This window comes from Palaemon carinicauda, chromosome 3 (assembly GCF_036898095.1).
Source record: "Palaemon carinicauda isolate YSFRI2023 chromosome 3, ASM3689809v2, whole genome shotgun sequence".
NCBI classification, from domain to species: domain Eukaryota; kingdom Metazoa; phylum Arthropoda; class Malacostraca; order Decapoda; family Palaemonidae; genus Palaemon; species Palaemon carinicauda.
The window spans coordinates 154052603-154075927 of record NC_090727.1 but is presented as its reverse complement, the minus strand read 5'-3'; the positions used below and the strand labels follow the sequence as shown (position 1 = coordinate 154075927).

General features: G+C 37.0%; 1 protein-coding gene across 3 annotated transcripts in view; it reads right to left on the bottom strand.

Annotated features, from left to right (window-relative positions):
* Positions 1 to 996: 996 nt before the first annotated feature.
* The window catches only part of LOC137638692 (tax1-binding protein 1 homolog), a 25319-nt gene continuing 2990 nt past the window's right edge, over positions 997 to 23325 (bottom strand). For all 3 annotated transcript variants that reach the window (XM_068371003.1, XM_068371005.1, XM_068371004.1), the window contains exons 2-16: positions 20701 to 20790; positions 20435 to 20545; positions 19583 to 19799; positions 18972 to 19168; positions 17361 to 17483; positions 16152 to 16322; positions 15173 to 15295; positions 13996 to 14124; positions 13398 to 13496; positions 11983 to 12150; positions 9464 to 9631; positions 7378 to 8277; positions 5128 to 5219; positions 3947 to 4087; positions 997 to 2266 (exon numbers count right to left, since the gene is read on the bottom strand). In XM_068371003.1, the coding sequence (XP_068227104.1) occupies positions 2149 to 2266; positions 3947 to 4087; positions 5128 to 5219; positions 7378 to 8277; positions 9464 to 9631; positions 11983 to 12150; positions 13398 to 13496; positions 13996 to 14124; positions 15173 to 15295; positions 16152 to 16322; positions 17361 to 17483; positions 18972 to 19168; positions 19583 to 19799; positions 20435 to 20545; positions 20701 to 20790 (2847 nt within the window). In that variant the 3' untranslated portion in view covers positions 997 to 2148. The remainder of the gene's footprint in view (positions 2267 to 3946; positions 4088 to 5127; positions 5220 to 7377; positions 8278 to 9463; positions 9632 to 11982; positions 12151 to 13397; positions 13497 to 13995; positions 14125 to 15172; positions 15296 to 16151; positions 16323 to 17360; positions 17484 to 18971; positions 19169 to 19582; positions 19800 to 20434; positions 20546 to 20700; positions 20791 to 23325) is intronic.

Genomic DNA, 23325 nt, shown 5'->3' with positions numbered 1-23325 from the left:
CTGATCTAGAAGACTTTTTTTGAAAAATGCTTAGTAAAGTAATATACTGTTGTCACGGTCATACAAGATGATTAGATGGAAATGGCAGAGGAGAAAAGAATATCCAATCACATGAAGTTGCAAAAATTTTAATTTTGGAGAAAATACCGCTTGATTTGACATGTTTTACAAATTCAATACCAATAGAATAACTGGATTTACCAGCCGAACTCGGTTGAGTCCCTTGTCAGGCTGGGAGGAACGTAGGGAGGAGAGGTCCTCTTTTTTTTTTTCATTTGTTTGATGTCGGCTACCCCCCAAAATTGGGGGAAGTGCCTTGGTATATGTATGTATGTACCTTACCTTCTAAAGACCTGAATTTAAATAAAAAAAGTGTTGTTTCCATTCATAATTTTGTCTTTTTAAGATTTGGAAACATTCCGTTATTTGGAAAAGCAGGATGCTGTAAGCCCAAGGGCTCCAACAGAGAAAATATCCCAGTGAGGAAAGGCAATGAGCAGATAGAATAGTTTGCTTGAGTGTACCTTCAAGCAAGAGAACTCTAACCCAAGACAGTGTCTGTAAACCGATAGAAACTACGAGTGTGCCTGAGTATACTTTCAAGCAAGAGAACTCTAACCCAAGACAGTGTCTGTAAACCGATAGAAACTACGAGTGTGCCTGAGTATATTCTCAAGCAAGAGAACTCTAACCCAAGACAGTGTCTGTAAACCGATAGAAACTACGAGTGTGCCTGAGTATACTCTCAAGCAAGAGAACTCTAACCCAAGACAGTGTCTGTAAACTGAAAGAAAAGCGTGCCTGAGTATACTCTCAAGCAAGAGAATTCTAACCCAAGACAGTGTCTGTAAACCAATAGAAACTACGAGTGTGCCTGAGTATATTCTCAAGCAAGACACCGCTAACCCAAGACAGTGTCCATCAAATGACATGGTCCTGAAAGAAAAATTTTAAAAAACAATGTTTATCAAATTGGAAGGGTAAAAAAAATAAAGATTTATTTGCATTAACCTTTATTAATGCGTAATGACTAAGTTGACTCCATATGCAATAATTGCTAATACAGTATTCATTAGAACATATTCTGAATGTTATAAGGATTACATTTCATTCAACACATGCAGAATGTAAGAGTACGAAAAGTTAACGGAAAACGTACAGTTGCCGCCTAGTATAATTGTAGGTTCTTCACTATCACATCTTTCTGATAGCTAAAATAAATCTCGCTAACTATAATTACTAAATGCTTTATAATTAGGTTAACACTTTAATACAGTACTCATAATTATTCCCACAACTATAACTCGGAAAGCATACAGCAGAATAAGTATCTCTGGAAAAGCGGAACATAATTTTGTGCCATGTATTTCAAAACAACATCCTGAATACATCATGGATAAACATGGAAAAAGCATGAATTACGGTAGCTATGTTATGCCAACTTTTATATATATTTTTGGACTCAAAAGTCATCCTGATGGAAGTTAGAAGTTCCTTCTGGAAAACTTTCCGCTTGGGATATTTCGCTTCCAACTTCCACCGGGACGACGTGGATATCTCGCCCAAAAATAGAATTTCCCTATGTCAAGATCCGTTATATATTGTCAACATTTTAATAAAATGCAATATGTAATACAATAATTGTATTATGAGCTAAGAAATATAAGTTCAAAATATATATAAACCTAATTGCACCATTAATACTTTACATTATTGTAAAGAGCCTGTTATTTAAAATGTTCCAGGCTACAGAAACCAAAGAAAATGATTACAATTGTAATGTTAATAAGAAATAAAATCAACAATACAGAAATTAAGTGAAATGACACTTTTTATATATAGCTAATCCCAAATATTTAACCGGGAAAAGTCACTCTTAGCCCACAAGAAAAATACCGAAACTTAAAATAAACTGGCTGTGCTTATATATATCAAGGACAACTGGAAACATAACACTTTGGAGAAATATAATCTATTCTCAATAACAGTTCATAAAAATTAACTTTCTATAAGTAAAAAAAAAATTTTTGGTAAATACTTTAGTTTCAAAATATGCAATTCATTTGAATCACAAAAACCGGCAGAATACGCTGAGACGAATTGACGTATTCCGAATAAAGCTTCTGGCATCCCACGCCAACCGTATCTTTAGTCGATCTCCAGCAGCCTCGTGCTTCTGTAGGCCCAGGGTCCCGATGGATCGTCCAGGGGATTATCGTCTTCGCTGACCTCGTCGGCAAAGTGAGCGTGGACGTGCTCTTCGAACCTGGATAAAAAATGTAGTTTTTATACATATGTTGCTACAAATTTGTGAGTTCAATGCTTTAAAATTTCCAGAATGACTGGTTTGATGCCTGTAAATTTCCTGAATAAATTGGTTAAATGCCTATAAAATTCCGGAATAGATTGGATCAATGCATATAAAACAACTGAAAAGATTAGTTCAATGCCTATAAATATGCTAAATGAAGAATTAAAATTTGCATAATTATTACCGAAATGAATAGAAAATGAAACCTTTATAGAAGTGTGACTCCGCACAACAAAATTACAATGTTATAGAGAAGATAAAGTAAATAATAAGCATAACTATAGCGATGCTTTGTACTATGAATATATAAGATTCCCTCCAAGCTCAAAATAAAACCACATGTTTCTTAACCCTTTAACCCCCAGGCTATTTGGAAATTTTCAACCCTTAACCCTCAGGGGGTTATTTTTTTCCAGCTCATTTTGCAGTATATTTTTTTAAATTGCTCTAACAACCTTAATTTTTTTCATAGTGAGGTCAGGTTGGTCTCATTCTCTTGGACAATGCCTGAATTTTTTCAAAAAATTATCAAAAATATGAAAAAAATAATTTTATAGCATTTTTTTGCAAGGACGTACCGGTACGTCCATGGGGGTAAAGGGATGGCTTTTGTGAAACGTACCAGTACATCCTTTGGGGGTAAAAGGGTTGAAACCAAAACAATGGTGCCCATTACTAATGTTTATACGTCGGCTTCTCTCAATGGGGACGAGCCCTCGTCACTGTCTTAAGCCCTGTCCACACGATCGAGCATGCCCGCCGGGCGAGCAGTGATACCAGGCCACAATAGTTAGTGAAAATGAGGGTTGATGACGTCAGAAGCGGGAAAACTAAAGGGCAGGGATCTGGCAACTCTATATGATGCCAGATCCCTGTCTGTGGTTTTCCCGCTTCTGATGCCATTAACCCTTCATTCTTACTAACTATTGTGGTCTGGTAACACTGCTTTCCCATCAGGCATGCACGATCGAGTGGACAGGGCTTTAGGCTGGGTTGAATTGTGTTGGGTATAAAGACCGCTCAAGAATGGCAGAGGCAAAGGACAGTGACATTACCCTATGAAGCAGGACAATACCCTAGAGACTGATCATATATACATATGATCAGTTCTTGCTCATGGCCTTAACTTGCCTCCCTCCATACCTGCTTGTCTGATGTCATCCCAATTTCCAGTCTTTCAGATCTCTCTATTTTAAGCCTTTGAACATCCAAATCTCAATTTAATTATTAAATTGAGTCAATTTGTTGTCCAAAAGTACTAGACCACAACACACATTGCTTATCAATACATGATAAAAATGCATGGAAATCTTTTATATGTTAATTTTTGCTTATTAGCACTGAAAACATTTGCTACTCCGGATAGCTAGGTTGGTAGCATTATAGGCTTCTGTTTCAGAGGTCCCGAGTTCGCGTCCCCCGCCAGGAAATGGATATCGTGAGACCTTCTACCGGGGGTACTCCCCAGGGTGGCGCCTGGGGGGGAGGTTAGAGGGGGCTAGTGATAGTCCCTGCTGGCTCATGGTCGCCCAAACAGAATGATATAGATCGTCTGAGTGGAGACATAAATCCCGCAACTTTAACTTATAAATACACGCTAGAAGTACCAAGTTGTGACTGCCACCGTAAACCTACTTTTTGCTCTCGTTCCGTTGAAAAGCCATGGAGCAGATGGGGCAAACGTGCTCCAGGTGAGAGTTTATGTGTTCCTCCAAAAGTCGGAGGGCTCCTTGTTGGAATGCCATCCCACACATCGGGCATTCAAAGAGGCTGGAGCTGAAAAAGAACAAGTTGCTTAATGAAAGTCGAGACATTCCATCACGTTAGGTATTCAAAATACTGTATGTTTTTGTAAGAGAATATCTTTTAAAAGGATTAATTTTAACAAAACAATATCTTTTAGAAGGATTAATTTTAATAAGAACGGAATAAAACCAATTTCTTTGACAAAACCACTGCTTATAGAAACTATTTTTTAAAAGGATTAAATTTACCGAAACTATCTTTTGAAAGGATTAATTTCAACGAAACTATCTTTTGAAAGGATTAATTTCAACGAAACTATCTTTTGAAAGGATTAATTTCAACGAAACTATCTTTTAAAAGGATTAATTGTAAAGAAACTATCTTTTGAAAGGATTAATTTTAACGAAACAATATCTTTTGAAAGGATTAATTTTAAATAAACTATCTTTCAAAAGGATTAATTTTAACAAAACAATATCTTTTGAAAGGATTAATTTGAACGAAACTATATCTTTTAAAAAGATTAATTTTAACAAAACAATATATTTCAAAAGGATTAATATGAACGAAACAATATCTTTAAAAAGATTAAATTTAACGAAACAATATCTTTTCAAAGGATTAATTTTAACGAAACTATCTTTTAAAAGGTTTAATTTTTACGAAACAATATCTTTTAAAAGGATTAATTTTAATAAAACTATCTTTCAAAAGGATTAATCTTAACGAAACAATATCTTTTAAAAGGATTAATTTGAACAAAACTATTTTTTAAAAGGATTAATTTTACCGAAACTATCTTTTAAAGGATTAATTTTAACTAAATTATCTTTTGAAAGGATTAATTTTAACGAAACAATTTTTTTTTTTAAAGGACTAATTTTGACGAAACAATATCTTTTCAAAGGATTAATTTTACCAAAACCATATCTTTTAAAATGATTAATTTTAACGAAAAAATATCTTTTAAAAAGATTAATTTTAAAAAGAACGGAATAAAGCCAATTTCTTTGACAAAACCACTGCTTATAACACGGAGAGGACAAGAGGGAGGTTTATATTTTACAAACCTCATTTCATTTGTGATATTAGGTGTATCATCGTTATCACTTGTGCTGTGAAAATCATCGTCATCCGATTCGTGCCCATGGCCACTTGGAACCTGTAATAACACAATATTCATGTATGACATTCTTATTAAAAATAAAAAAAGATTCCAATGAAACAAGTAACGCATCTGAAAGCCCAATTTATAAAGCTTTCCGATAGCAAAACATGAAGGCAGGTATCTTTATCCTTTTCCAAAGCTTCAACAGGAGAATGAAATCTTTTGTGGTGAGCTGTGGACGAGCAAACTCTTTGTTAGTGCTCCTCTTAACCTAATTGTAAAACCGTGTGTTAGTGAACGACCAATTCAAAATTAGGGAAATACGGACTGTCTCGCCAAGTTTGTGTTACCATAATAGCATTTCTGTAAGCTACATTGATCACACAGACAAATGCACAGGTTTAAAAAAGCATGCACATATATATGCACACTAAACATACATGTACACACTATAAATTCACTTTACACAAGGAAAAACTAAAATATTAACCCTATATTAGTCACACGGGGTGCTTGGTTCCCTGAAATGTGTAAAAGTTCATGTTTCACAATAAGAATCTTAACATTCATTTCCTTCCCAGTAATTTCCCGACATGGTGTGAGGAGGGAAGGCCAAGAAATGCGCAGTCGTGACGTTCCTCGTAAGACAGGCTTGATTTTGTTCTCTATATTCACACTCACACGATATAAAAATTGTCTTACTTTCAATGAATAATTAGTAACTCTCTGCTTTCTTTAGGATGGAATCTAGATTAAAAAAAGTATACAAAATCGAAATAAAATGACCTTTAGAAAATCTAAAAATAAAAAGATACGAGTTACAACAATAGGGTGTCCAACCAATCCAGGGTATGATCAGTGTGACAACACTTGGTTAGTATAGGTTTTAAAAACACTTGCTTTTAAGCTCACAAGAAAAATCCCAGATTAATAATAGAAAAAAATTATCTGCTATAAAGTATGCAGTTTAAGAAGAAATTAAATACATAATACAAATATATAATTAAAATCAAAATTATCTATGTTGATCTTATTTTTCCTGCTTTGAAATAACATATTTTTACTTGAAAAAAAAATTTACTTGGAATTAAAAAAAATATATACACTAGAGGTTATAACTCAATCAAGTTATTCATAAACAACTGCAGTTAATTTATTTCACATGTTAAAAAATGCTAAAGAACAGTTCTTGGGGAAAAAAATCAAAAATATATGCGATCCTTTTTCCACCCACCTACCTGTCCAGATCCTACAACTGTACCTGGTTCCAATTTTCACCTTACATTAGAGAAAAAAATTCCCTGGGACTCTATGGTCTCATGAGACTTCAAAATGAAAAAAAATACAGCTTCTAAGTTCAATACAAATCAATTAAGATTTGCCAAAAATTATCTTTGTCTATTTAAAATCTGATAGAAGGGTGCTGTGTACCATTATAACAAATAAATTTTGAACGTAACGACCACAAAAACAAGGAACAATTGGATAAAACAGAAAAAATCCCTCACTAGTCTGTACAGGGGAATAATAGATTTTAAAATTACAGGTAAATATTCCAAATATTTCAAAACGAAAACCCTCTTAGGTCTCCAAATTTCTTTGCGACATAAAGAGCCTGTTGCTTTGAATGTTCTTATCTGGTTGCAGCATGGAAAATAATATGGGGATCATTGTATCACTTAACCTTAATAAAGACAATCATAGCGGGAACACAAAAGCACCAACAAAACCTTAATCAATTCTTAAGTAATGGAAAGGAAAAATACAGGCCAAAGTTATTTCTATATATACACTTGACTTAAGTGAAAGGAATTCATGAAGAGATACATGAAAAATAATAGTGAATGAGAACAGACAACCTTCACAGGGGCAATTTAAAAGCGTGATAGTAAAAAATAACACGACTAAATCTTTTTTGTAAAACAAGGGCTTGTATGTTATTAAATGCAAGTGAAAAAATACATAGGACTCCTTTATAAAGGTTGTACGGTGAGTCACTAGCAATTCCTCTATTTTCTGCAATCTCTATTATACATCACAAACTGTAAAGAATATCACAAAGTATGGATTCAAATTATCCTCTAAACGAACTAGTAACCTATCCCCCAACAGAACTCAAACCCACATAAAACTTTTATAATCGACAGCACCAAGTTCATTCGAGTCAAATCTATAGCATACTTGGAATTAGTGACGACAGTATCATGCTTACCTGCTGGCTTGAAAACTGGCTCATTACTGCAGCCTGGCGGGCAGTGGGAGTTGTCTCCGGTAATAATGGAGGTGGAAGGATGGAACCAGGTATAGGCTGTAATCGTCTAACAGGCAAGTGAGCCTTAGGAGCAAAAAGGGAACCTGACATTGCTGTGCTTACTATCATGACTGGAGGAGTCGCTGTGCTCTGACCTCGCTGCGAGAGCATCGAAGGGGTCGGGGATGGTGCGGAGGGCCGGACAGAGGCACTGGCAGAATCCTGCTCACCGACGACATTGTTGGGAGATGCCTGCCGTTCCCGTTCTGGCAAAAATACTGGTGCAGTGCGTTGGGCTGGGAGGAAACTATTGCCATACAACACTTGCTGATCAGTGCTGTTCTCTGTCGACGGCTCATTTTGCACATCGACTCTACTCTCTGTCGACTGCGCCTGGCCTACCACCACCTCCTGAACATTACTTTGTTCTTCTTGTCTGTTCTCCATACTTGGTTGTTGCTGCTGCTGTTCTTCAATAACAGGGACAATTGGTTCCTGACTGCTAACAGTCTCCCCTTGAACAAGACTTCTCGTTTCTTCTTCCCTTTCACGGGCCTTCAACTCACTCTTGAGGGACTGAATCTGAAGGGAGAGCTCACGAACGATATCTTCCATCTTCTTGTGAACAGCTTCGCTGAGCATCTGCGTGGAGTGGGAACAACTGGAGCACGTGGTTGCCGAGACGGCCGACGTGCAGGATCGAATCAAACAGGAAGCAGCATCTGAGGCTGCCACTGTACCGGTGTCATCATCTCCGTCTTTGTTTTTCTCCTGATCGACGTCACCTACAGCCAACCACGAACCACCCTGTGACGACATGGATGTTCCCATCGAACAGAGTGTTCCCATCGAAGATAGTCTCTGGAAAGTAAATTTTAAGATTTATAATCTTTTGATGGTATTTGTGGACTATGAAAAAGCCTTTGATAGTGTGCACTGGCAAATTTTGTGGAGTCCTACATTATTATGGAATTCCTCTTAAATAAGTAAATTTTATTAAGTCTGTTCATGAGCATAGCAAGTGCAAAGTTAATGTTAGTGGAGCCCTATCAAATGAATTTATAGTGAACAGTGGAGTACTCCGAGGGAATGTGTTGTCACCTACGTTGTTTATCCTTCTCATTTGGAGATGGGGGAGAAGGATTGGACTGGACTGGTAATATGAAATTAGTTGTCCTAAAGTATGCGGATGATGCTGTCCTTATTGGCGGAACACCACAGGATTTGCAATGCTTGCTTACCAGAATGCATGAAATATCACACGAGGTTGGGCAAAAGATAAATAGTAGAAAGACAGATATGATGAGAATGGAATATATAATGGAAGATTAAATATTATTGGAAGGAGGAAGGATTAATGAGGTAGAATCATTCAAGTATTTAGGAATTATGATCTCCAATAAAGGGTCATTAGAATAGGAGTTTAGTGAAAGACTGAAGAAAGCAAACCAGACTATGGCGAGGTTAGGTAAAACTTGGAAATAAAATTGCCTGAATTATATATAAAAATCAGACTAAATATCAATTTAGTGAGATCTGTGTTACTGTATGGACATGAGTCATGGTATGACAATGGAACAATCGCCAACAGATTTAGTAGATTTGAAAACAAAGCCCTCAGAAGGATATTGGGAGTCAAATGGCAGGACAGGATTAGAAATGAAACTATGAGAGATTACTCGAGTGCTATATGTGGATGAGATCAAGGTGAGGGGTAGATGGAGATGATTTGGGCATGCTCTTTACTCTCCTTGAAGAGAGATTAGTTCACCAAACTTTTAACTGAGTTGGAAGACCCAGGCCTACATAGCTGAGAACTATGAAGCATGAATTGGGAGATGATAAATGGAAAAGTATTGAATTAAAAGCTCAAGATCGAGATGGCTGGCGAAATCTAACCTAGGCCCTTTGCATCAATAGGCGTGGGAGGACATGATGACTACCAAGAGTGAGGAAATCAATGAAAGTTCGGCAAATGTCACTACAGTATACACTAAACTATTATGTTCTTTTTTCCATTCAATAAATAGAAATCATTATACTGTACCTCCCTGTCTACCTCGGGACTTCCGGACTGACGGAGTTTCTTGATTTTCTTTACCAGACGCAAATTTGTAAGAGCCAGAGCGTGATACTCTGCTTTGGCAGTCTGCAGCCGACCACTCAAGTCACTGGCGATTCTTTCCGCAGCCTCTCTTCCGCTTTCATCGTTGCCCTGAAAGAAGATTGGGACAACACGACTGTATTATCCATCCAACTAAATAATGATAATAAAGATAGACACTTGAATGTACAACTTTTTTAAAAAACTTTCAATCATTCATATGCTTAAAGAGGCTATTAGATAAATACATACATACATATACCAAGGCACTTCCCCTAATTTTGGGGGTAGCCGACATCAAACAAATGAAACAAAAAAAAGGGGACCTCTCCTCTCTACTGCCGACATCAAACAAATGAAACAAAAAAAGGGGACCTTTCCTCTCTAGGCTGGAAGGAACGTAGAGAGGAGAGGTCCCCTTTTTTTGTTTCATTTGTTTGATGTCGGCTACCCCCAAAAATTGGGGGAAGTGCCTCAGTATATGTATGTATGTATCTAAAGTAAATGGCAAGGAATTCATATTCCAATATTTATTCGCAGCTCAAACATTACACGTAGACTGTCGCACAGCATGAAGTTTATACCATTAACCACAGTGAATGTAAATAATTTTCACTTAAAAACAACTCGATCAGTAAAATAGATACAAAATTATCTTGTTCTTGAAATAAGCTTACTTTGAATTTGCTCCCTATTACATAATTCCTGTCCATGATATATTCTTTTATTTTTTTCTCAAGCTAAAAAGCAGTCAAGCTTATATCATTTATAGGTCCAAGCTATCCTTTTCCAACATGGTAAATTTATTATTCCAAGCTTAACTTTTCCGACAAATGGAAAATCTATTCAGAGGAAACCTGACAGTCTAATGTGACTTCAGACTTATTACTTATGAAGTGCGTATATTAATGAGAAAAAAATCCCTACATGCTATCGTTCTCACCAACATTTTCTTGCAAGAACAAACTACCCCCTGAAGGAATTGGATGTAAAATTAATTATCTTTCACTAATATTATTATTAATTGCTAAGCTACAACCCTAGTTGGAAAAGCAGGATGCTATGAGCACAGGGGCCCCAACAGGGAAAATAGCCCAGTGAGGAAAGGAAACAAGGGAAAATAAAATATTTCAAAAGCAGTAACATTAAAATAAATATTTCCTAAATAAACTATAAATACTTTAACAAAACAAGACAAAGATAAATTAGATAGAAGTGTGCGCCCAAGTGTACCCTCAAGCAAGAGAACTCTAACCCAAGACAGTGGAAGACCATGGTACAGAGGCTATGGCACTACCCAAGACTAGAGAACAGTGGTTTGATTTTAGAGTGTCCTCCTAGAAAAGCTGCTTACCATAGCTAAAGAGTCTCTTCTACCCTTACCAAGAGGAAAGTAGCCACTGAACAATTACAGTGCAGAAGTTAACCCTTTAGGTGAAGAAGAATTGTTTGGTAATCACAGTGTTGTCAGATGTATGAGGACAGACGAGAATCTGTAAAGAATAGGCCAGACTATTTGGTGTATGTGTAGGCAAAGGGAAAGAACCGTAACCAGAGGATTCAATGTAGTACTGTCTGGACAGTCAAAGGACCCTATAACTCTCTAGCGGTAGTATCTCAACGGGCGGCTGGTTCCCTGGCCAACCTATCTTATCGCCTTTCCTCCTCAATTCTTATCTTGTCTAGAGACTGATCTATACTCTTTCTCAATGACTTCCAGTTCCTTTCCTCCAGTCTTTGACTGGCTGCTTGTGTGATTAACTAAAAGTCCCCCAGCTTACAAATATTCAGAGATACAAACACAAATCCAATTGAAAATAACAAAAAGATAAAGAAATACTGTAATAAAACCACATTGTATCATTTAATACTGTAAGAAAAACGATATTTATAATAACCTGATATCTATTTCATATGAAACCCAACTATTTGTTGACTTTAGTAGCTGGAAATCATAGACAAGGGATTCAGGTAAGGCCTACACTAGGCCAAACTTAATCTGACTTACAAACAGTTTCTTGGAACCTTCTGTATTCAAATCATCTTAACCCTTTTACCCCCAGGGTATTTGGAAATTTCCAACCCTTAACCCCCAGGGGATTATTTTTTTCCCAGCACATTTTGCAGTATATATTTTTTAAATTGCTCTAACAGCCTTAATTTTTGTCATAGAGAGGTCAGGTTGGTCTCATTCTCTTGGAAATTGCATGAATTTTCTCAAAAAAAAATATCAAAAATATAAAAAAATAAATTTTTTATAGCATTTTTTTTGCAAGGACGTACCGCTACATCCATGGGGGTAAAGGGATGGCTTTTGTGAAACGTACCAGTACACGTCCATGGGGGTAAAGGGATGGCTTTTGTGAAAAGTACCAGTACGTCCTTTGGGGGTAAAAGGGTTAATTCCTACCGGATGTACGAACACTTTTTTATACATCTTTAGAAAAGACTTTGAGACTTACCTGGACACTTTCCAAGCTTTCTACCTTATTCTTCAACTGCTGGATCTTGACCTTCAACTGCTCGTTGTCTTGATTGACGACGTTCAGACGTTCCTCGTGGATGGTCTTCTCTTCCTCGGCTTTGGACATCTTCTCTTCCGTTTCGGCTAGAGTATTCTTGACTGACGTCTGTCGTGCAGGATAAAACGAATTCGTTAACTTATTGTATTATAATAGTACGGCTACTCATATGATTTCAAATATAAAATATGTTATTTAACACCAAATATAAACTTCAAAATCTAGAAAATAAGATAAAAAGAACATGTTTCTCCTTACCAAACTATCAAAATAAATTTTACCAAACTATTAACCCCATTATTCATTCCTGATAGCAGAAGGCATTTGTATGAACTTTTGCATAAATGCAAGACCTCAATCCTTAAGGCAATAAATATAAAAAAAACATTTAGCCAGTTTGAAGGCAAATTTCCAAATTATTTATTCATAATAAAACATCAGAGGAATTTTACCATTGAACACCAGAGGGTGCATCATAAGATTCATGAGGCTGTCTCTGCTGAAGCATCCCCTACAACGACTGATGCTTCATATGGTAAGCATGTTCAAGGCTTTTTAGTTTGCATTGTATCTTAATCTCAGTTGCCACATCTTGCTTTTTAAAATAAAGCCTTAAAAACTTGTTAATTTTTAAATGTCACCCTAAGTTGATCATACTAAACCCAGTCAAAGATAAGGGAAACAAAATATTGATGGATTCTATATCCTGCAGAGGTGGTTTCTGTGATAACTAGCGGGGCACTCAGTAGGGCGCAAACCTCCGCCACGGCACCTTATTTCTCGACCTTGACCTTTGACCTTAACATGTATTAAATGGCGTGAATTTTCATACACTCAAATATGACCCAAGTTTGAAGTCTCTGTGACAACGATGTCCAAACTTATGACTGATTACGTGAATTGCACATTTTGATTGACAGAGTTTGACTTTGATCTTCCAAAATTTAATCCTTTCCAGCTTTTATCATAACAGTTAAACCCTGCAAGTTTCATTACTCTACGAATAAAATTGCGGCCAGAAAGTTGTTCACAAACAAGTACACACACACAAATTACATACACAAACCGGGGCAAAAACATAACCTCCTCCTAACTTCATTAGCAGAGGGAACAAAGTGGAATGCAGGTAAAATCTGTCCTTTGCAGCATCTAGTGTTTCCTCTGATACATTGTTTTCTAACCCCAATAAATAATAACTTCCCCCTATCCATTTGTTTCCCGTTTATACGAGTTCAAATACATTAAAATACAACTCAAAAACCCTAAAAACATTATTTCTTCTACACCTTTTGTGACGAGTTTCATCGTTAGAAACGCGGCAAGAGAAAACTGAACTCGATAATTCAAGATCTTACCATTTCAACCACAGCTGTAGCGAGTCTTGCCTCCAAATCCGCATTCAGTCTGTTGGTCTTCTCCAATTCTTCTAATTTTGTAATCAACTCTTCATTGACCTGGAAATAAAAGGATGATATTACATTTGATACATCAGCTCCTGCCATTAAAGGAAGGAGAAAAAAATAAATATTCTCTAATTTCTATAATCTTTAGTCACTTATTCAAGTCTTTCCATTCCACAGCTACTTTTGCTTAAAGATCTGTAAGCAAAGGTTTCCCCCTAAATGAAAAAGTTCAATATAAATTACTAGCTAAGAATTATGTCTAACGAAACACCAATGATTTCAAATATGAGTATTACTCGACATAAATTCTACAATGTTGTGAAAAGAGGTTATATATTTGTGAAAGCTCATTTGAGAAGAGTTTTACAACTTATATGAGCATTACAAAAGTGAACCCAGTGGCAGGAAGATCTGAAGGAAATTGGGATAAAGTCCACCTCAACTAATGAGTTTGTCTATCAAATGATTGGATAAAAAAAAAGGTGTCAAAACCTGCACTTCAAACCCTTTTTCAGCCAGTTGCGCAATCAAGAAAAGTTAGAAAACATACCGTTGAAAACTTGAGGGCCAGAGAATTCTTTTCATCCTTGTCCGTTGCAGCCGACGTTGTCCAGAACTCCAGCTCTTTGATGGCATTGTCTCTCTCTGATTTGTAACTCTCTGATTCAGCTTGCAGAGTCTGCAAAAGAGGGAAGATGTCTCAACACTGATAAAACAAAAAGAGCATCAACTTCCTGAACAAGTTTTCAAAGAATAAATGAAGAGAAAAATAATAAGATTATAACCCTATTACCCCCAGGCTATTTGGAAACTTCCAACCCTTAACCCCCAGGGGTTATTTTTTCTCAAGCACATTTTGTAATATATATTTTTTTCAAATTGCTCTAACAGCCTTAATTTTTGTCATAGAGAGGTCTGATTGATCTCATTCTCTTGAAAAATGCCTGAAGTTTCTCAAAAAAATTATAAAAAATATGCAAAAAAAAATCTAAATGGCATTTTTTGCACGGACGTACCGGTACGTCCATGGGGGTAAAGGGATGAGTTTTGTGAAACGTACCAGTACGTCCTTTGGGGGTAAAAGGGATAAATAGAGAAAATCAGAAGTGAATGAAGTGAGGGAGTTCACGTACTGAAATATCTGCTATTAAATATTTATATTACATTGAGAAATTGGCAGCAATTAGTGGAGCATAAGAACTTATTGGAAAATTGATAATATAAATACAGAAAAACCTTTAACAATCATTAGACAAGACCATAGTATTTAAAATCATTAACATTCCCAATCATGAGAAAGTTCTTTTATACTGATGCACTGCATGTGGAAAAGCGGTACATGACCCAACATAAAAGGGTACACCAGGGTGAAGAACTAGGACTTAATATAGGAGTAAATATCTAGAACTGAATATAGTCCTTGCAGGACTTTGAGTGCACAGTGGTATCACATTATTAAAAGATTTTTCCAACTCAATGAGTCAAACTCGATTTACAGAGCTGGACGTTGCTATCACGAGAACACCCCACTCAAAAAAGGAAAATAGATGTAAAAGAAAATATGAAAACATAGGGAGGAACGTAGAGAGGAGAGGTCCCCTTTTCTGTTTCATTTGTTTGATGTCGGCTACACCCCAAAATTGGGGGAAGTGCCTTGGTATATGTATGTATGTATGGAAACAAGTTTGACTTTCAAAAATATCCAAAGAAATCCAGCCGACTCTAACCTTTATGTTTTCCTCTGCCCCTGACAGGTCCCTCTGACACTTCTGCAGGGCATGTTCCAACTGCTCCTTGTGTTTGCGGAGTCGCAAGGTCTCTTCCGTTGCTTCCTTCTTTTCTTCTGTAATCTGCAAGGATTGGCAAATGAAATAAAATAAGAATGTCCTATGAATTGTGAAGAATGATACAAGGCACTTTTAATGTGCTTCACAAATAGAAACTCCTTTATGTCTAACGGCTTCAAATGAAAATCTATTTCATATACAGTGATCTTAACCCTTTTACCACCCCCCATAAGGTTAAATTTCGAGCATATTTTGCTATATATTTTTTTTAAATTGCTCTAACAGCCTTCATTTTTGTCGTAGAGGTCAGGTTGGTCTCATTCTTTTGAAAAATGCCTGAGGTTTCTCATAAAGTTATCAAAAATATGCAAAAACATGTAAATAACAGTGTTTTGCAAGAACATACCGGTACGTCCTTTGGGGGCGAAAGGGTTAATTCACCTGCCAGGTACCAAAACATCTCTATCTAATACTAGAACTATTTAAAAAATAATGATTGACCAATTACCAGATGGCTGAGTATATGAAAATCATACTAAATCAGACCATTTTCATCCATATTTTATTGGACCATGTGTTTTTAGTGAAACAATATATTAAAATCGTTGAAATAAATTTACACAAGATTTTATTTCAGTGAAATACTTTAGTACTCTATTTATAGGTGTACAGTACAGTATATATGTATTGTAATGTATATATAAGTATATATGATATTTAATGTATATATTTATATATGTATTGTATATATAAAAACCATTCTTTACGATAAATAGATACAACGCCGTTACGGAATTTTAGAATGCCGTCATTTTATTAGAATCGCCAAAAACAAATCGCAACACAGAAAGGAAAGAATATTGCTAAAGAAACAAAGTGGAACTTTTTTACCGCAGTTCATAAAATCATGAAATAATACCTTGGTGATCTTATCTTCTAGTGACACTATCTGCACAGTGGAAGCCTCCAGGTTGCGTTCCAGCGTCTTCAGACGGTCTTCCAGGTGTCCCTTCTCTTCGACAACCTGTCCGACTCTTCCCATCAATTCGCACTTCTCGGATGTCTCTTTCTTCATCTTAGCTTCTAAGGCCTGTAATGATACGACACTGCTAAACTGGAACTCTATTATGTCTTTGATCGAAGGCATTGGAGAGGGTGCATCAGTTAACCGATCCCTTAATTAAAGCATAACGGTGGGGAAGAAGAAGAATACTGAATTTCCCCTGTCAAAAGATATCGAACATGTAAAAGGAACTTATCTATTATATTTATCCAAAATTTCTTATTCTTTAATTGAATGGAAAAATGAGACCTTATTAACTGATAATTTACTCCCTGCTCAAACATGGTAGCCGCCCTGCTGATAGGAGGGAACCAAAATAATGTATCCAGCAACTACTGCCTCAGCAGCTGCTTCCCACATAAAAAAAAGGAAATCCTTTTTCCTTTTTAGTCAATATTATACTGGGCAATGGGAAAACACTACTAGAGTGAATTCTGGGTAAATATTAACCCTTTTACCCCCGGGCTATTTGGAAATTTCCAACCCTTAACCCGCAAGGGGTTATTTTTTTCCCATCACATTTTGCAGTATACTTTTTTAAATTGCTCTAACAGGCTTAATTTTTGTCATAGAGAGGCCAGGTTGGTCTCATTCTCTTGGAAAATGCCTGAATTTTCTCAAAAAATTATCAAAAATATGAAAAAAAAAAATTTTATAGCATTTTTTTGCAAGGACGTACCGGTACGTCCATGGGGGTAAAGGGATGGCTTTTGTGAAACGTACCAGTACGTCCTTTGGGGGTAAAAGGGTTAAAATGTTTTTCTAATTTAAAAATTGTTTTACTTGAATGATTTTTACCATAAATTTAGTCAGGTAGAGTAAATTTTCTATTAGGGTTGAATTTCTCCCACATATAAAGCTGAGGACTACTTAACATGATGTGGGAGATGATGAATGGAGGGGTATTGAATAAAAAGCTCGAGATAGAGACGACTGGCGAAATCGAACTCAGGCCCTTTGTGTCAATAGGCGTAGGAAGTGATGATGATGAATAAGGAATAATTAATTTAGGGTAAGAACGATTAAAACAACAAAGACTCATCAATACAAAATAACAACCTTTACCTGGAGATGATGCTGACACATGTTGAGCTGCTGCACCTTGTCGTCGAGCTCGCTCTGTTTCTTTTCTGAGGCCGCTTTCAAGTCGCTCAGCTCCAGAAGAAGGCCCTCGTTCTCCGTGGTAAGCTATGCGCATCAACGGTAAAGATAAATATACATGAATCACAAAGTATCGGGTATAAAATATGACATTCAAGTGTTTAATCATGAGTACAGACTTGATACTGTAGGTTTTAAGAAGCTTTTTGTAAGTCAAATTGTTTTGAAATTCGTTAAATTTTGGCCTAGGGTAGGAATAACCGGACTCCCATGCCTACAATCGCAAGCTACAAGTCAACAAATAGTCTCTTTTCATATAAAATAAATATCGGGTTAAAAATTTTTGTTTCTCTTACTACATTAAATGAAATTGTTTTATTACAATATTTCTTTATTCTTTTTACAGAATACAAACTTTTGATACACTATTTGAGATTTATCGAAGTTGTATTTGTGTTTGTATCTTTGAATGATTGCAAGTTGAGGACCTTCCGTATGAATGATTGCAAGTTCTGGACCTTCCGTATGATTGATTGCAAGTTGAGGACCTTCCGTATGAATGATTGCAAGTTGAGGACCTTCCGTATGAATGATTGCAAATTGAGGACCTTCCGTATGAATGATTGCAAGTTGAGGACCTTCCGTATGAATGATTGCAAGTTGAGGACCTTCTGTATGAATGATTGCAAGTTGAGGACCTTCTGTATGAATGATTGCAAGTTGAGGACCTTCCGTATGAATGTTTGCAAATTGAGGACCTTCCGTATGAATGATTGCACCTTCCGTATGAATGATTGCAAGTTGAGGACCTTCCGTATGAATGATTGCAAGTTGAGGACCTTCCGTACGAATGATTGCAAGTTGAGGACCTTCCGTACGAATGATTGCAAGTTGAGGACCTCCCGTACGAATGATTGCAAGTTGAGGACCTTCCGTACGAATGACTGCAAGTTGAGGACCTCCCGTACGAATGACTGCAAGTTGAGGACCTCCCGTACGAATGACTGCAAGTTGAGGACCTCCCGTACGAATGACTGCAAGTTGAGGACCTCCCGTACGAATGACTGCAAGTTGAGGACCTCCCGTACGAATGACTGCAAGTTGAGGACCTCCCGTACGAATGACTGCAAGTTGAGGACCTCCCGTACGAATGACTGCAAGTTGAGGACCTTCCGTACGAATGACTGCAAGTTGAGGACCTTCCGTACGAATGACTGCAAATTCAGGACCTTCCGTACGAATGACTGCAAGTTGAGGACTTCCATATGAATGATTGCAAATTCAGGACCTTCCGTATGATTGATTGCCAGTTGAGGACCTTTCATACAAATGATTGCAACTTGAGGACCTTTCATATGAATGATTGTAACTTGAGGACCTCCCGTATGAATGATTGCAAGTTCAGGACCTTCCGTATGATTGATTGCAAGTTGAGGACCTTCCGTATGAATGATTGCAAGTTGACGACCTTCCGTATGAATGATTGCAAGTTGAGGACCTTCCGTACGAATGATTGCAAGTTGAGGACCTTCCGTACAAAAAAGTTTCAAACAAAGTAAACAAATCAAAGCCCACCTTGTTGATCTTATCGTGAAGAACGCTCTCCTTGGTGCAAACCATCACCATGCCGTCCTCACCGTCGTCCACTCCGCAGACGTTGCTCGACCCGACTGGATGAAGCTGGAAGGGCGTAGACACGCCGACAATCTGGCCCTCGTGCGTCACATAGCAGAACTGGAAGAACTCGCCAGCATCCTTTGGTAACGAACTTGCTGGAAAATGAAAACAAAATGTGATGTGCATCTCTGAAAATTTGCAAGTATATTTAGTAACACAGCAATAATTCTTTTTACAGCAAGATCTTTGAAGAATGGAGCTCTTGGTATAATGCATAGGAGAGTCTGCAACTGAGCAACCTTTTACAAAATATTCAATATAAGATGACAAGGAGGGGGTGTTATTAAATGAAGAATTGTGGCAACCCAAGGAATGCTAATCTGTAATATATGAAACAATTAGATGCAATATATTTCTCTCCAATGTCTTCTGCAATAACACAGTTTATATTAGGTGCAACTCAGGGTGGGACATCACAGATCCCCTATGAAATAAAATCTAGAAGACAGACAGAAAAATAGAATAAAGGAAGCAAGAACCGAGTTAAGGTCGAGAGAGAATATACGAACCTTTAAAAACAACCGTCATGGGAAGCTGGTTGGTCGTGTGGTCCCTGCTCGGAGTTGGAGCCCACTGGTACGTCAGATAATCCTGAGGCGACCCAAACCCGACCCGGTACAGTGCCACTCTGTCCGAAGACTTGGCGGTCACACTGGGGGTCAACACGTAGGACACAGCTATGTCCGAGTCGGCAGTGTAGGTCGCTTGGACATTTTGGAACAATACCTGAGAGGGAGAATGGAATGAATTAGAATTGCAGGTTAAACATCAGCGCATACGCGCGCATAATTATTTCTAGGAGGACCTAAGCCTGTAAACGAGACCTGCAAGGGTCATTGGTCTGCTTTATAATACTATTCTGTTACAAGTAATAAGACCTTCAATATAGCAAGAGTGAAGATTTGTGACTAATATTTTGTTTTTACTTCATAGGCACCACATTTATATTCAAAAGATTTTCACCAATGTGTAATTTGAAGACATTGAAAATTTATAATCTCTCAATGAGACATTACTCCAGGGTGTTAATATACTTTATATAAACTGTATATAAAAAATTGTCAGAAACATTTTTCCCCACATGAAAAAACCTGGTAACTACGTTGAAAAACAAGAGAGCTGGATGATTGTGAGGTACTTTACTTACTTTACTTTTAGGGGTTTATTTCTCGCCCTCCACCAAACACTAAAGGTCTGTTCAGGCGGGCCTTGGTGTGTGAAAAAATAATTTCTTTCCAGTTAATATTTTGCTCTGTATCGTTATCAGTTATTTCGCCCTACACCAAACATAAACAGCTCTTAATCTTTGACCATTTGACTTGAAAAGGAAATTAAAGACATTATAAAGACGAACCACTCACTTTGCCAAACTTCGTCTCCGGAGGAGTCGACTGGAAGTGCTCCGACTGGTACGATGCCATGCTTTGCGCCATGACTCTTTGGTCTCCGGGAGAAATGTCCTCTTGTCCAGTCTGCAATTAGAACCAAAATTGTCGGTCGGAGATTCTCTCGTGCGAAATCAAACGAAAACATATATTGTACACGTACGAATAATGTATACAGTTTATGTCAACAAGCGAGCAAGTTAAATCCTCAAAAGAATATTTCGTAAGACTACGGAACTTACAAAACTTTCGGGAATAATACTGAAGTCGGACGCAACACTCATCTCATCGCTGTCCCGCCTTGGATTATCTACATCACTCATTTGTTCAGTCTGAAAAGTAACGACGGAATATTTACAAAGTGTACTTGAGTAATTTTTGAGTCTTTGGAACAACAGAACTGTGTAAGACTATACACAATGAATGACAGCTCATCTTAAGTCCTTTGATTTGAATTGCTGAGCAACTATATAAAATAAACTAAAAATTCACTCTCACTCTCTTTCTAAATAGCAAATACATGGAACAGCCTTCTGGCATATGTAGTAAACAGTAACGCGGTAAACGAATTCATGAATAGGTTAGACAAGATCATAAAAACTCTCTAAACGTTTTTAAAATATTTCGCTGCATCCAAGAGCAAATGGAGTCTCTGTGAATGAAATAAAAAGTCTTTGAGGTATTCAATATCCTTGTAACTCACTATGAGTGTGTGGATGTGTGTGTGTATGTGCACCCCTTGCTTTAGTTGTCTTAAATTAAGACATGCTAGAACCTAGTCATATAGAGACATATATATACATTCTTATTGCTTTAAGCCACAAGGACATCGAGACACGTCCCGTAAATGTATAAATGTGCAACGATTACTTGTAATTATAAGAACAAAGGTTAGGTAGGACATGAGTCCTTACCGTCGTCAACTTAAAATTTCGAAGAATTGGCTGCAAGCAAATTTTCCTGCCCGCTTCAGAAATGTTTAGACCAACGTCCAACTTTTATCCTCACACAATAAACAGGATTCTATCATATGCATACTTTCCAGATGATTTAGTACGTACAATATTGGGTCCTTTGCATGAAAATAGTTAACAAAATCCTCAATTTTGATACATGTTTGATTATAAGTTATGATGGTCAACTGTTTTTACATAAGACTGAAATTGTAACCTGTTCAAACTATCAAGTTTAGATCAAGACCCAGCTATATACATTCTTACCCTTAGTTAAGTTTGTAGGTGGGAACCTCTCCCATAATCGTGCTATTATTACAAATTCTATATTCATATAGGTTAGGTAGGAACGAGTCATTGTCATAATTAGAATGATAAGGCCTCAACCAACTACCTGTTCTTATTGGTCTACTTTTCATCCACGATGGAATTACAAAGTCAAGCAATCATAATCGTTTACCTGACCTTGACTTCAGGAGGACCTGGGGTCATTCTAATCTACCTGGCCTTTCGTATGACCTAGTAAATGGAAGGACATAGAAAAAGTAGCTTAACCACAAGACTTAGTTATGTTTGCATGAAAAACTTGATCTTAAAAAAATGAAGAGCTTTAATATTTGCAGTATTTTACGCCTTCTCTGGATGAGTTCTTCAAATATTTATATTGTAATTTCACCTGTGCTTGCAATTTCCTTGTGTCCGTACATGACATTTATGGAATTAAAGCATTTCCTTGCTCAAAAATACGTCAATTTTCTACTTTGCAAGGCAAAATGCGTCCACCGGACTCATTCATATCAACCAAAGATCCTCTCACATGACGTTCAACCAACCACCAATCCCTATAGTTCGAAGACTCTCAAATTCAGCAACTTCAGGTGTGGTAAGAAAAATCAATCAGGTAATGTGTTGGTTCACAACTAAATTTATTTAGAAACTGTTATATCAGGAAAAATATATGATCATGAATTTAGCTGATGAGTAAAGACAGAAGCCTGAGACGTTGCTCGGAAGCAGAACTCTGTTGAAGAGCGTTGTATTTGGAGCGATGCTGAATTTACTTTACACTATGAAGGTCCTCAAGTTACAAACACATAACTAGAATCGTAAATCTCAGACATTGTATAAAATGGTCATAATAAAACACTGCGATAAAACAATATCATACAATTTAATGGAGTAGGCAAAATGACATTTGCAATATGAAACAGAACGAATTGTTGACTTTTGCAGCTGAAAATCGTAGGCATGTGAGTTAGGTGAAGCACACCCTAGGGAAAAATTTACAAAATTTAACTCACAGCTTCTTGGAACCTATTAACTTTGTAAGTTGAGGACTGTGTACGCATAAATCATGTTAATCATCGTGTAACTGGTTAAGAAAGAGAAGAAGGAAATGTTGGTCTGGGGTCAGAGGCCCCTACAATTAAAGAAATCTTATTTAGATTTCAAGAACCTTTTTAGGACTCAAAGTAAAAAGAAAATAAAAATAAACCAACTGGCTAGTGCAGTGGTAACGTGTTTGCCTAACATTCGCATGGCAGCAGATCGATCCCCGCCCAGGGCCGTGAGTTTAAGCTGTTAATTGGGGAGGCCACTACTGTGGTTAGGCACCACAGTGGGGTGTTGGGCTTGCTCGGCTGACGTTCTAGTGAACATATATTCTAGTGAAACTGGAACTGAAACCCGACACATTTACCTTTATTTTCCTTGTTCCTTTCCAGCGGCAAATGTTCTTAATACGTAGAACGCTGCGTCATTCATTGATGGACCAGATCAGTATTCAAACAATACACTTCAATTGACAAAATACCCGACGGACGCAATAAGTGATAATTTGTGCGAATACAAGTTATTGTTCTGCGAGTCAAGTGGTAATATCTTGTAAAATGTTAGAACATTCATTACCAGAAC